A 14,531-nucleotide genomic window follows, 5' to 3' on the forward strand; every position below is an offset into this window, starting at 1 on the left:
CTTCATCTGCTCTGTGTTTATCTGTCTTCTCATTTTGCTTAACTTACCGTGTTTGGGGTCTCCTTTTCGCAGGCTGCAGGTTCATAGTTCCCATTGTTTTTGGTGTCTGCCCCCAGTGGGTAAGGTTGGTTCGGTGGGTTGTGTAGGCTTCCTGGTGGAGGGGACTGGTGCCTGTGTTCTGGTGGATGAGGCTGGATCTTGTCTTTCTGGTGGGCAGGACTGCGTCCGGTGGTGTGTTTTGGGGGTGTCTGCGACCTTATTATGATTTTAGGCAGCCTCTCTGTTAATGGATGGGTTTGTGTTCCTGTCTTGCTAGTTGTTTGGCATAGGGTGTCCAGCACTGTAGCTTGCTGGTCGTTGAGTGGAGCTGGGTCTTAGCGTTGAGATGGAGATCTCTGGGAGAGCTTTCACCATTTGTTATGATGTGGAGCCAGGTGGTCTCTGGTGGACCAATGTCCTGAACTCGGATCTCCCATGTCAGAGGCACAGGCCTGACACCCAGGCAGAGCGTGAATACCCTGTCAGCCACACGGCTCAGTAGAAAAGGAAGAAAAATAGAAAGAAAGAAAGAAAAAAATAAAATAAAGTTATTGAAATAAAAAATAATTATTAAAAATTTAAAAAAAATTTAAAAAGCAATAAAAAAAGAAAAGGAAGAAGAGAGCAACCAAACCAAAAAACAAATCCACCAATGATAACAAGCGCTAAAAAGTATAGTAAAAAGAAAACAAACAAACAAAAACCAGGCAGACAGAACCCTAGGACAAATGGTAAAAGCAAAGCTATACAGACAAAATCACACAAAGAAGCATACACATACACACTCACAAAAAGAGAAAAAGGAAAAAAATATATATATCTATATATAAAAAAAAGGAGGAAGAGAGCAACCAAATGAATAAACAAATCTACCAATGATAATAAACTCTAAATACTAAACTACGGTAAACATAACACCAGAAACAAATTAGATGCAGAAAGCAAACCCCAAGTCTACAGTTGCTCTCAAAGTCCACTACCTCAATTTTGGGATGATTCGTTGTGTACTCAGGTATTCCACAGATTCAGGGTACATCAATTTGATTGTGGGGATTTAATCTGCTGCTCCTGAGGCTGCTGGGAGAGATTTCCCTTTCTCTTTGTTGGCACAGCTCCTGGGGTTCAGCTTTGGATTTGGCCCTGCCTTTGCGTGTAGCTTGCCTGAGGGTGTCTTTTCCCCACCCAGACAGGACGGGGTTAAATTAGCAGCTGATTAGGGGGCTCTGGTTCACTGAGGCGTGGGGGAGGGAGGAGTACAGAATGCGGGGCGAGCCTGCGGGCAGCAGAGGCTGGCATGACGTTGCACCAGCCTGAGGCATGCTGTGTGTTCTCCCGGGGAACCCTGGAAGTGGGATCCTGGGACCCTGGATCCCAAGACTCTGGCAGTGGTGGGCTGCATAGGCTCCCGGGAGGGGAGGTGTGGATAGTGACCTGTGCTTGCACACAGGCTTCTTGGTGGCGGCAGCAGCAGCCTTAGCATCTCATGACCGCCTCTGGTGTCCACGCTGATAGCCGTGGCTTGCTCCCATCTCTGGAGCTCGTTTAGGCGGTGCCCTGAATCCCCTCTCCTCATGCACCCCGAAACAATGGTCTCTTGCCTCTTCAGCAGTTCCAGACTTTTTCCCGGACTCTCTCCCGGCTAGCTGTGGCACGCTAGCCCCCTTCAGGCTGTCTTCACGCAGCCAACCCCAGTCCTCTCCCTGGCATCTGACCTCCGAAGCCCGATCCTCAGCTCCCAGCCCCCTCCCGCCCCGGCGGGTGAGCAGACAAGCCTCTCGGGCTGGTGAGTGCTGGTCGGCACCGATCATCTGTGCAGGAATCTCTCCGCTTTGCCCTCTGCACCCCTGTTGCTGCGCTCTCCTCTGTGGCTCCAAAGCTTCCCCCCTGCCCACCCGCAGTCTCCGCCAGTGAAGGGACTTCGTAGTGTGTGGGAACTTTTCCTTCTACACAGCTCCCTCCCAGAGGTGCAGGTCCCATCCCTATTCTTTTGTCTCTGATTTTTCTTATTTCTTTTGCCCTACCCAGGTACATGGGGAGTTTCTTGCCTTTTGGGAAGTCTGAGGTCTTCTGCCAGCATTCAGTAGGTGTTCTGTAGGAGTTGTTCCACATGTAGATGTATTTCTGATGTATTTGTGGGGAGGAAGGTGATCTCCACGTCTTACTCCTCCACCATCTTGAAGGTCTCGTCTCCACATTCTTTACATGATTTTCCCAGTAATGTTTTGAAGATGAGATTATCACTCCATATACAGATGACAAAACTGAAGTTGGAGAGACTAACTGATTCCCCAACGTCACAGAGTAAGTTCCTTCCCCTGCTTACTCTTCCCAGTGGTTCATTCAGAACAACAATATAGCATTTGCCATAATGCACCATCATTAATTGTTCACTTTCCCCTCCAACACATCCTATTTGCATTTGGAAAAAGCAGTCAATCCACCAGGAATTCCTATGAGACTTCAAATGATTAAGAAATTTATTTTGTGAGCAGGAGAGTACGGTGGTTTGAGGTGGCCTAAGATTAAAGTCTTAGTTTGAATCCTTGCTCTGCTACCTATGAGCTGTGTAACTTTATCAAATGGTTTACCCTTTCTGAGCATGTGTCCTTACCTTTCACATACAACTAACATTTACTTTATAGAGCTGCTTAGAGGAGAAAATAAGAAAACATGTATAAAATGCCTAGTAGAGTGCCTGGCCCATAACAAACGTGAAGTTAGTGGAAGTGTTATGTTGTTTGTTATAATATTGCTGATATAACTTTGAATTCATAACTAAACCCTATTCCTTTATTCCTTTTCCCTAATTTAGTTCATTCAGTTCCCAAATGGCCCAGATTTGAGGGACTTGATGGGAAGCCAGGAGCCTGCCTTCTCTGTAAGTGTAGGATGCCTTGGTCCTGCAGCCAAATGTTCACCTTCCCTCCTGCCTAGTCCCATATGTCATTTTTTTGTACGTAGGGGATTTGGAAGGTCACAGAGGAAGAGTCCACTTAATAAGTGAAAAAATGGAAGGAGAGGTCACAATCAAGGATCACTTTGCCTGAAGTGATATAATTCCCCTGCGCCTGAATAGACAGTCTTAAATGTCAACTCACTCCAGCCATCTTGTTTTGTACATCTTCAGTGAGCTGAAAACACTAAGGTAATGCTGCTACTCCTGATAGCGTTAAGAACTGACATTTACCAAGTCCTTAATATATGCTAGGCAACAGCCTGGAATAGAATGGAATAAGCCACTCAAGCTTCAATTTGTAGAAGACTTTTTCCTTAGTCCTATCCCATTGTGCTGCATTCTTGAAGCACATTATCAGGACCTATCTCTAGAACTGAACCCTGTGTTTTTGCACCAAACCTATAGAGCCAGCCAATAACGCCATTAAGAAACCCCACCCCATATGTGACCCATATTTAATGCTTGATGCAGAGCAGCACTTTACAGCTGTACAAATCAAACAGACTATTTGGATATTTTCTTCTTTTTTTAATGAATTTATTTATTTATTTTTGGCTGCATTGGGTCTTCGTTGCTGCATATGGGCTTTTCTCTAGTTGTGGTGAGCGGGGGCTACTCTGTTGCGGTGCACAGGCTTCTCATTGCGGTGGCTTCTCTTGTTGTGGAGCATAGGCTCTAAGTGCGTGGGCTTCAGTAGTTGTGGCACGCAGGCTCAGTAGTTGTGGCTTGAGGGCTCTAGAGTGCAGGATCAGTAGTTGTGGTGCACAGGCTTAGTTGCTCCACGGCATGTGGGATCTTCCCTGACCAGGGCTCGAACCCGTGTCCCCTTCATTGGCAGGTGGATTCTTAACCACTGTGCCACCAGGGAAGTCCTATTTTCTTCTTATATTGACCTTTCTGCTGCTTCTTATTGCCATTTTATTTTCCACCAAAGTTCCAACATCCTCTAGGTCTGGCGCTTCTAGAAAGTCAGGCTTGATCAGTCATGGTCTTCCTCCTACCTCATCTACGGGAACTCAGTCTGTTAATATACCCAGCAGTGTGTATTAATTGGCTTTGGTATGCTTTACCAATCTTATTTTGGCTGGTTTGCTTGCTCATTTAAAAATATTTTAACCTAGGGAACCAGGTTTAATCAGAAGCCTGGCATTTACAGTGATGCCTTTTGGGATATGTTCAATAAATACTTGGTATTACAATGTTGATAATGATGAGTTTGTTAAGTGATGTAAGTGTCAAGCAGCTGGGAAAATAGAAATTTGGTCCTCACAGGGGAGAACAAACACAGGTACTAATTTTAAGACCACAGACACAGCCTAAGTAATTAAAAAATCTGGTCCTATACTCACTCCTCCAGGTTTAGCCAGTTTTAGTTTAGTTATGGACGTAAAATAGGTGGTCCCTTGGGATTAGGAAAAAGCCAAGTATATTTGCTTAACTGATCATGATAACTGGTCAGCACTAGAGCTTTTGGGGCTTCAGAGTATATGAAAGAAGTTCTGCAACAACTAGCCATTGGCTCAGGATAAGAAGCTACTATAGAGAAGGGCCTTTTCTGCTATGCTACACTAGCATGGAGAGCTGAAGATTCAGTGGGCAAAAGAAACTCCATTACTCTTGCTTCTGTAGAATACTACAGAGGGTCAAATGATCCTCTAATTATCAGTTTAATCATCAATAATGGAATATTGGCTGGGAAGCATTAAATTCTTTCTAGCTTGCAGCCTCTTTACCTGGAAGCTTGCCCAAAACTGCAGCCACGTGCCTCAGTTACTCCTATTGTCTTCCATAGCCCAGTCCTTTCCTTGCCCTGCACAGCTTCTTTTTCAGATTTCTAAAAAGAAAATAAAATGGAACACTATATATTTAGATAATTGACCTAATTAAATATGTGATTCATTTATCCTAAGTGTGCAAGTATTGTTTAATGCGTATGGTGCTTCTAACAATTTCTATAAATACCTGGTTATCAGATCTTGGATAAGTATGCCTTATTGCAACACTCTTACAGTGGAAAAACCAGATTCAATTCATGATTTTTAACTCACAACACTTTTCTCTGAAACATTCCGTAATTTTTAACATTGTTCGCACTACATACATACTACATATTGCCAGGAAGCTAAATAAACTTGTAAAGTATATCTGCAGAATAAACATATTTATGCATTTACCTATTACAAACCTTCAAACAATTTAATGTGTAGATTTATACACATGCTTTGTAAGTCAGAATAGGAGAGACAGTTGAATTAGTACATAAAGTTTTTATTTAAAGTTTTCCCCTTCCAAGCAAGCTTCATTTACACATTCTAATACTGTACAAAATTTACATTCTCTGTGACTTATTTATTCACTTTTCACTTTCTAATAGTTTGTGCCTTTCTGAAATACAGAAAGCTTTACTTATAGTTCTCGTAAATGCTTTTATTTATTTTGGCTAGAAATAAAAAATAAATGAACAACAAGTCCAAGGAAAGCAAATACCCTTGTAGAAATGGTGACTTTCAGAAGAAATGGGGACCGTTGACGATAAAAGGTTTTGAAGGAGACCTTGTATTCTTCATGACGTCAGATGGGATTTTCTCACAAAGTACTGTAACTTTTCTTTTTTCTATATACTCATATGCGATCAAGGAAAAAAGAAACGAAAGTTGATTGCACTGGATATATATATTTATATATATATTTTTACAACGGATCCTTTGGATCTGAACATACAAATAAATACAAAAACAACAAAGATTGCACTTTACTGTAGAAACGGCATTGGATTCTAGTACACCCATCCATCTGGACATGCTCCGCAGTGAAAAGTTATCACCAAGGCATTTTTAATCTGTGGCTTCCCTGTGCGGTTGTTTTTGAAAGACACACTTGTTGAGGGATTCAACAACATCTCTGGGTGATTCACAAAATATTTTAGGCTTTGATTTATTCCTAACTATTGTTGTGCCAGCTCTGAAGTGCTTGAAAAGCAAATCCGCGTTCCTGCTAGCTTTTCTCTTTTGATGGGCCGCATTGACACTGTCTCATGCTCTCCTGACCTTCTGCTTCTAAATTCCTCATGCTTCTCAAGACAGCTAGCTATTGCTCGCTTAACTGAGCCCAGGCATCTCTGGTGACAACAAAGAAATGTGATGAGTTGGGGGGAAGAAGGAGGGTCCGTCATGGGCTTTTCTAGAGCCACATCTAGAGCTTTTTTTAGAGCCGAAGGTGAGGAAGAGGGGGAGGTATTTTGTGGACAGAGAGAAAAGGGGACAGTTCTTAAGAGAAATCTGTCTTTTCGTCCCTGAATTTCCGAAAGCAATCTCTCAGTTTTCATTAGGGGTTAAGTTTGGGTCAGATGTGCTATTTACAGAATATTCAATATTGCATGACTGTCTTTGTCAGTCTTATATGTTTGAAGCAAAGACCAGGTGTATTCACGACTTATATGCTGCTCCAAATGAGAAAGCGTGAGCCTCTATAAACTGAATAGTGACACAGCGTATTTTGTCTTAATCTTTCGGATAAAATGGAGGACACAGAAATTGTGACTCTGGCTAGCCTGGAACCTACAGGGCAGAAAGCAATTGCTACAAGAGCCAGTATCTTTCTCTTCTACATTCCCACGAGGTGCTGTAAGGGGCAGAAGGTATATGAAATGAAGTTATATGGAAACAAAAATGTTCCTCTTTAATCTTATATGATTTTCTCTAACTGTGTTGCCTACGGAATCTGTGAAGTAGCCACAGGTTAGGAATATAGAATCAAGTGGCAATTTCTGTAATGTGGTGTAAGTATTTTGATGGGTCAAATTTTGAATCATTCATGAACACACTATCCCCAAAACTTCAACATAGATCACATGCAGGTAGACTACAATGCACAATACTGATCTTAGGTCTCTCTGGGGGGCACTCTCCTGTATTTTATCTTTCTCCTTTTGAAAGTTGAGATCCATGTGAGGAGTTTTTGTAAAGCTGGGACAAGTTAAAACCAGTCTGAAATGGAAGAGTCTGTCACCACAGGAAGTTCGGTGTAATCCGAGTTACAGACAGCGTACCTGTTCAAGAACAGGTCTTTTCCTTTTGTAGCTTCTTGTAAATCATCAGAAACCAAGAATGGGGTTTCGGCAGTTGTATCATTAGGATGTATTGTTCCTATTGTAATAGGGATGTCACCTGTCATTGCTTCCTAGAATGTGATACTGTTCATTCCAGGGTTTCCTGGTGTTATTTGTGGTAAGGTACACAGGCAGGCAGGATAACTGTTGCACAGGCTGGGCCTGCCAAGGGTTCTGCTACGTCTCCTTCAAGTTCTGTCCAGCTGCCTTTTTCTGGACAATAGCATATTGTAGATGACTTGTAGGCTCCCTGGAATGGCAGAGCAGAGAGCCTTTAGAGAATTGCCACAGCAAGCTTATTTATCACATTTACATTAGGAAGACAATATTTTTTCTCTGCTCTTGATAAAAAATTCCAAATGAAAGCAATGGATTTTAAACCATTGTACTCTAAGGGAAAATTTGGGATTGGCAACATTTCAAAATCTGGGTTTTTGTATGTGTGTGACACTAATAATAAAAGTCAAGCACCTACAACACCCTAGATGATTTATAAATCCCTTATGATAACTTACCTCAAGTTGGAAATTATCCCTCTGGTTTAAGTTTAAAAAAAAAGAAAAATTTATCTTAAATATTCAAATAAAAGAAGTAAATTGGATTTTAGATTGTCACCTCACTTTTCCATTTTTATCTTACTACTATAGAGAATCAGAGATGGGGTTCAAAACCAGTTTAAAATAAACTGGAAATGAAGACGTGCCAACTTCTTCACACACTGACTTATTTATTTTGAAAAGGCCACGTGAGAAATAAAAAATGTCTTTAATCTTGTTTCCTTTGTCAACCTCTGAGGCTAGTGCTTGTATAATATTTCCCTTCCTAAATCAAAGCAGCTTTGTTTTTACCATAGGCAAGAAACAAACAAAAATCCCAACCAACATAATCGTTTTCTGAAAGTGTATTCCTGGTGTCTGGTTCCAAACATACATACTCTTGCAGCTGTCACTTTCCACTAGTGAAAGAGCACATGTACCAATATCTAGTGATATATGTCAATACACATTCACTTCCATATAACTAATAGCTTTTTAAAACTCCTCCAAACTTTATATAACAACCTTGCTGGATGCAAAAGAAATAAAACTAATTAATATTATTAAAATCCCAAATTAATCTTATAAAACCAGCACATATAAATAGGAAAATATAGGAACGGTCATCATTTAAAAAGTGACTGTGTAGGGGCTTCCCTGGTGGCGCAGTGGTTGAGAGTCTGCCTGCCGATGCAGGGGACACGGGTTCCAGCCCTGGTCTGGGAAGATCCCAATGCCGCGAAGCAACTAGGCCCGTGAGCCACAACTACTGAGCCTGCGCGTCTGGAGCCCGTGCTCCGCAACAAGAGAGGCCGCGATAGTGAGAGGCCCGCGCACCGCGATGAAGAGTGGCCCCCGCTTGCCGCAACTGGAGAGGGCCCTCGCACAGAAACGAAGACCCAACACAGCCAAAAATAAATAAATAAATAAATAATTAATTAATTAAAAATGAATATCTGCTTAAAAAAAATTGTCTTTAAAAAAAAAAAAAAAAGTGACTGTGTAGACCATTAGACCCTATGTGTCTTCTGATGTGATGTTATTTGAATTACACAGCCATCTCCTTACGTGTTTTCGCTAAAATAAATAAATAAATAAATAGACAAATAAATAAATAGATAAATAAATAAATGGTACATAAATAACAAAAAAATTTAAAACAGAGAAAAGCTGAACTTAAGTCCTTATCTCTAGCTTCCAGTCTATAGGAAATAGGGAGACAGAGGACTATTTTTAAATGACAACATAGGAAATCATTAGGCAATTCGAGAGTATCAGATATTCTATAAGATAACTGACCTTGCTTTTTCAACATGACAATGGCATGGGACAGGAAGAGGGGCGGTAGTAATTCTCCAGATTGTAAGAGATGTATGAGATATAATAACCAAATACAAGTGAGACTTTTTGGATCCTGATTTGAACATACCAATTTGAAAAATACACTTTTATTCAAGTCAATGGGATAAACTTGAAAATGGATTGCATATAAAGGAATTATTGTTAATTTTACTGAGTGTGATAATGATAGTGTGTTTACATAAGCAAGTGTTTTTTTTTAGAGGAATACTGGAGCATTTAGGGTGAAATAACATGTCTAGAATTTGCTTCAAATTGCTTCAACCAAAATTTTTTAAAGGGAGGATAGATGAAGTAAGTACTGCAAAGCACTGATGGATGTCAAAGTTGGATGGTGCGTTAACAAGGGCCCATTGAACCCTCAGTTTTTGTGTATGTTTAGAAATTTTCATCATAAAGAGAGGGGAAAGTGGAAAGCAATGGCAAATTACATAATCCTAAATAGAATTTGTGGGTAACTGAACAATGAATTTCCATTTTTTATGCTTAGCTGGTCAGAAACTTTTCAGACTCTCCCAGTCAAACAGTTTTAATAGAACATTTGTAAAAACCACTTCAGTCTGACTTTTAGTTGGAAAGCATGGGGGTGGGAGGGAAGCAGAGACCTACCGCATTTTGCGATACAATTGACCAGATAGCAAGACAGCTCTACAGCGACCACACTGATTCTATTTTATGGCTTAAAGCAATTTACTGCGTGCATATAAACATGTTACTCTTAAAAGGTACTTGTGTGGGTGGTAACACATTTGGAGAGAAGCAAAAAGGAAGCACAAATAAAAAGGAGGAGGAGGTAGATGTGGACACATACCATACTCCAGCTGTAACCTCCCACAAGGTAGATGCTGTCATCTAGCACTGCACAGCCAGGACCACTGCGACCCTCCAAAATGGGAGTCTGGAGAATATTCCACTGGTCACCTTTTGGGTCATAGCATTCCACGAGCATCACATCAAGGTGGGAGAAACCTAAGTGACATAGCAAAATGGAATCACCAAAGAATAAACTTCAGGGTCCCAGTTTAAGGCTGGGGCTTCTTTTTGCAAAAGGACTAGGGCCAAGAAGTAGATGATTGTGTCTTTGAAGACACATGGATACGCTGACTGGTGAAACTGGGAGACATGTCAGAAAGACCTAAGAAACAAACAGACAAACAAACAACCCTCCCCCACCTCCACCTCGCCACCGAAACTCCAACCCTGGATGCTTTGGATTACTTTAAAGCAAAAATGCCTGGCTAGATGTCATTGGTAAAAGCTGATTTACCTTGGAGTATCAGTAAAGGTTTACTTAAACCTTATTAAAACAGGTTTAAAATAGTAATAGCTAAAGCAAGCATTTTATAGACTGCTTACAATAAGCTGGTTGTTTTCTAAGTGCTTTGTATAAAGGAGCTCATTTAACCCCCTCAAGCATCCTATAGATACCATTATGTTCATTTTATAGAGGAGAAACTGAGGAACAGAGGGAGTTAATGACCTGAGTTAGTCATACAGCCATTAGATAGGCTGAGATTTGAATCTGGGTGAACAGGCTTCAAAGGTCACACTTTCACAGACTAAGCTTTATTGCTTTTCTTAAGTGAATATTCATTTGAGTTCTCTCAAAATCTTTTACTTTTTTCTTTTTTTTTTTTACAGTCTGACTATATGTATAAACAGCTGTGATGATGTGAATGGTTTCCAGTATCTACTAAGGATCAAGGTTTAGAGTAGGGGGCTATCTTCCGCGGAAAGACTTTTCCCACTTTTGATAAAATTTCTCAGTGGCTGGAGCAGTTACTAGGTTGCAGAGAACAACTCATTTCCCCAGACTCCACCGAAGCCCTGCCTTTCATTTAGGGAGTGAAAAATCCTTAATGGGAGCCTCAGGGTCACCGAGCAGACCAAACCTTTAAGGATTTTTTTTTTTTTTTTTAACGGTTAAACACATGCTATGGATGTTTGCTAGCTGACAATCACGACACATATGGTAAATTAGTCAACATACTGGTGTCTTCAAAGTAATTAAAGAGATAGACCACTTTAACCGTGGTCATTTTTAAGTCTTTTGTCATTTACAGACAGTTCTGGGTGTACTCTGATGATTTTGCAAATATGTTCCTATAAAAGGGTTTCATCTTCAAGAAATACATGGAAAAGACTCTGACAAGTACAGGTTTCTGGTAACGGACTGTACTGCTGAACTGAATGAATAAGCATTTTCAGAACTCTAATGAAAAACTGATGAACTCATAAAAGTGCTAACAAAAGATCAAGATGAAAAAAAAAAAATTAATTACATGGGACTGAGTGAACTGATGAGGATGAGTATAATTTTTGTGACTTTCTGTCTGAATTAAAAAAAAAAAAAAAAATTCCACAAGGACTCAGAGGCAAAGAATATACAAATCAATTTTCACTGCAAAGTAAAGGAGCTGTTACAGTGGAGGATTACTGGACTGAATGTCAATACTATGACATAGTATGAGTGTGTTTCATGTTTGGTAATTGCAATCATTGTTGCTTTTGTTGTGGTCATCCATGTACAATGCTTGGTGTCAGTCGATTTATCTCTTGTAAAAATAAAATACAGTGTGTGTGTGAAAAAAAAAAAAAAAAAGAAATAAAGTTTAAAATATATGTTATACTAACAAAAAAAAAAAAAAAAAAAAAAAAAAAAAAAAAAAAAAAAAAAAAAAAAAAAAACAGAACATCCCTCTGTATTAAAAAATTACTTTTTTTCACCTTTAAAAAAAAAAAAAAAAAAGAGATAGACCAAAAATCAGAAAAATTTTCACTCTTGAAGTGGTGGACAGACTATTTCAGGCCACTGACTTTTTACATAAAATAAATTACATAACGGAGGAACACATTTAGGATAAATCACATTTGGGAGCAAGAGAGCAATGTGCTTACTGCGACCCTATGATGCAATCCTTTCCTTTAACATTAAGAGTTTGATGATAATTGTTGAAGCGTTTATATGAAATGGGGATTTGGGCAAGTTTCCCTATCTATCTATGAGGATATGTGTGCCTTCTCTGTACCGAGTACATACGATGACTATAACCCTCACAATTACCAAGGAAAGGGTAATTACCCCTTTCTTACAGACATGAGGTAAATGTCTAGAGTAAGATCACACAACTCTAAGTACATAACTGGGATTCAGACCCAGGCTTAGATGCAAAATCCATACTCTTTCCTCCTTTCACAATGTCTTCCTGAGCTAACCTAATTCTGATGTGCATGTGCTATTTTTCATTTAGGTTGTCATTACCCAAGCCTTTTCTGTTCAAGTATAACCTTAAATACTAAAAGTTCCTAAAATATTAAGAATTCTTGTACAAAAGAAATTAGTAGGAGTCATATTTTAATGCAGAAAGCTACAAAGTTAATATAAAATACGTTGATGTAAAGGAATGAATGGTGTATGGATTGAAATGAAAGAGCACCAGTGAAAGCAAAAAAGAATGAAAAGGGAAGAGTTTGAAGCAGTAAAGATAAATTCCCTTCCACTGAGGAGATCTCTAAGGTGAGAAGCAGATCTAGACCAGAATACTGACATTTCTGATTGAATATGAACTTGGAAATACTCACTTAAAAATTACACTTGTCCAGTATTTATTACATTTAGGGATAATATATATTATGAAAAATAGAAAAAATGTCTATATCTAACTCATGGTTTAAGATGGGTGTATGATTGGAAAATAAATGCACAGAATCGCCTTATGTGCCATACCCAGATGGCCTGTTTCTCATTTTGTTCAGTTTCAAAGATCATGGATGGTCAGAGCTGGAAGAGATTTTAGAGAACAACTTGACCACCTTCTTCATTTTCAGATGAGAAAACTGAAGCTCAAAGCAGTTCAATAATGTTCTCAATATCACAGGTCTCTCCGCTTTCCTGTCAAATTCAGTGTTATACACATGCACAAAAACTACAAAAAAGTTGCAGTCACATACATACACGAGGAGGGAAACAAGCCAAAATATGGCTCTAAAAAGACTATGCTTTAAATGTCACTGATTAAAAAAGCAAATGGAAAGAATTTGAGAATCATAGATGGTTCGATATTCAACTATTCAAAGAAATAATTCTAAATTTAGACATGAAATTCTACTGTTTTCTTTAAGAAAAATCACATACACGCTTCTTTGTGCTTCTCTGACTAAAGTTCTTTATGATTATTACGAAAACAATTTTCTGGAAAAAATCCATTACTATAATTTTGGTGATAAGGAATCATTTATTTTACTGAATTCATTGTTACAACAAATTGTTTGTGCGTTTCAGTTATTAATGCTCTAGTTTTTAAATTTTTCTGTAGACATCATTATTCATTTCTTTAATGTATGTGGTAACTTCAAAATAATCCTATCTGCAGGAGAGCCAAAATAAGTGCTTGCCCAAGCCAAGGGTACTGCTAATTTGCAAAGAGTAGATTTTATTTGGTCAACCTGTTTTTTTAGTTGGTTAACTATGATTATCTAACAAGAAACCCCCTTAGCAAGAAACATGAGATGCAAATGTTATTGTGATTTAAAAAAAAAGACCTTTCAAATGATTTCCTCCAATTGCATACAAGCGATCATTCATTACAGCCAAAGTGTGGATGGCGCGTTTTGTGTTCATATCTTGTTTTCGAGCCCAGACATCCATGACGGGGTCATAGCAATACAGCCATGGGACATATTCTCCATTGTGTACACCCCCTGTGAATTAAGCATAGACACACAAGTCAAGAAAATGCCTTGAAACTGCACTTTGTAACACAAAGTGGACGAATGACTTGCCTGAAATGTATATTTTCCCATTGTGCACTGCTCCCGCATGAGCTGCCAGAGGCTGTGGCAAAGGGGACACATAACGCCATTCATTTGTTTCTAGGTTATAGCACTCCACGCTGGACAAGTAGCCAGTTTCATTCCGTCCACCAATAACGTATAAATGTTTGTCCAACCGACACGCATAGAAACTGGCTCTTCTACAATGAAAAAAACCAAAAAACAAAACAACCCAATGTAAATCACAAAAGGAATCCAGTGAGTCATGGGAAGGGGGGGACATCCTGCTTCAGAAAGGGGTGCAGACCTTTGGAAATTACACATATAGCTCCCTTCTAAATCTGAGACCTTGTAGAGCAACCATCTGCAGTGCCCATGCTGGTTAAGGTTATCGATACTAAAGTCACAGTAGAGGAGAAATTCACAAACTCTTTGTTTCAGCTCTTTTTATCTTGCTTTTTATACACTGTTAAAGTGTTCACTAATGTTTGGGATATTTGGTACCTTGTAAGGATATCACAGCTCAGTAAGACAAAGTGAAAAATGAGGTAGATAATGCAACAATAATAAATTATCTTGACATTCACTTTCTTTATGGTCCTTCAAGGGTCATTGTTCCCAATTTATAAGAGAACTACATCATCAAAATTTTTCTTCAATTATCATTTTTTTCTTTTTTCCTCCCAGGACGACTGCAAATAGAGAAACTTTTCCAACTGAATATAGTGTTGAAATCTTGCTCTTATATAACCCATATTAG

The 14,531-nt window shown here is 39.2% G+C and overlaps 1 protein-coding gene across 3 annotated transcripts in view; it reads right to left on the reverse strand.

Moving 5' to 3' along the window:
- Positions 1 to 5,242: 5,242 nt before the first annotated feature.
- The window catches only part of KLHL14 (kelch like family member 14), a 127,860-nt gene continuing 118,571 nt past the window's right edge, over positions 5,243 to 14,531 (reverse strand). For all 3 annotated transcript variants that reach the window (XM_059894143.1, XM_059894141.1, XM_059894142.1), the window contains 4 exons: positions 13,781 to 13,971; positions 13,541 to 13,699; positions 9,810 to 9,967; positions 5,243 to 7,353 (listed from right to left, as the gene is read on the reverse strand). In XM_059894143.1, coding sequence (XP_059750126.1) covers positions 7,213 to 7,353; positions 9,810 to 9,967; positions 13,541 to 13,699; positions 13,781 to 13,971 — 649 coding nt within the window. In that variant the 3' untranslated portion in view covers positions 5,243 to 7,212. The remainder of the gene's footprint in view (positions 7,354 to 9,809; positions 9,968 to 13,540; positions 13,700 to 13,780; positions 13,972 to 14,531) is intronic.

Source organism: Balaenoptera ricei, chromosome 14, assembly GCF_028023285.1.
Source record: "Balaenoptera ricei isolate mBalRic1 chromosome 14, mBalRic1.hap2, whole genome shotgun sequence".
In the NCBI taxonomy this organism is placed as follows: Eukaryota; Metazoa; Chordata; class Mammalia; order Artiodactyla; family Balaenopteridae; genus Balaenoptera; species Balaenoptera ricei.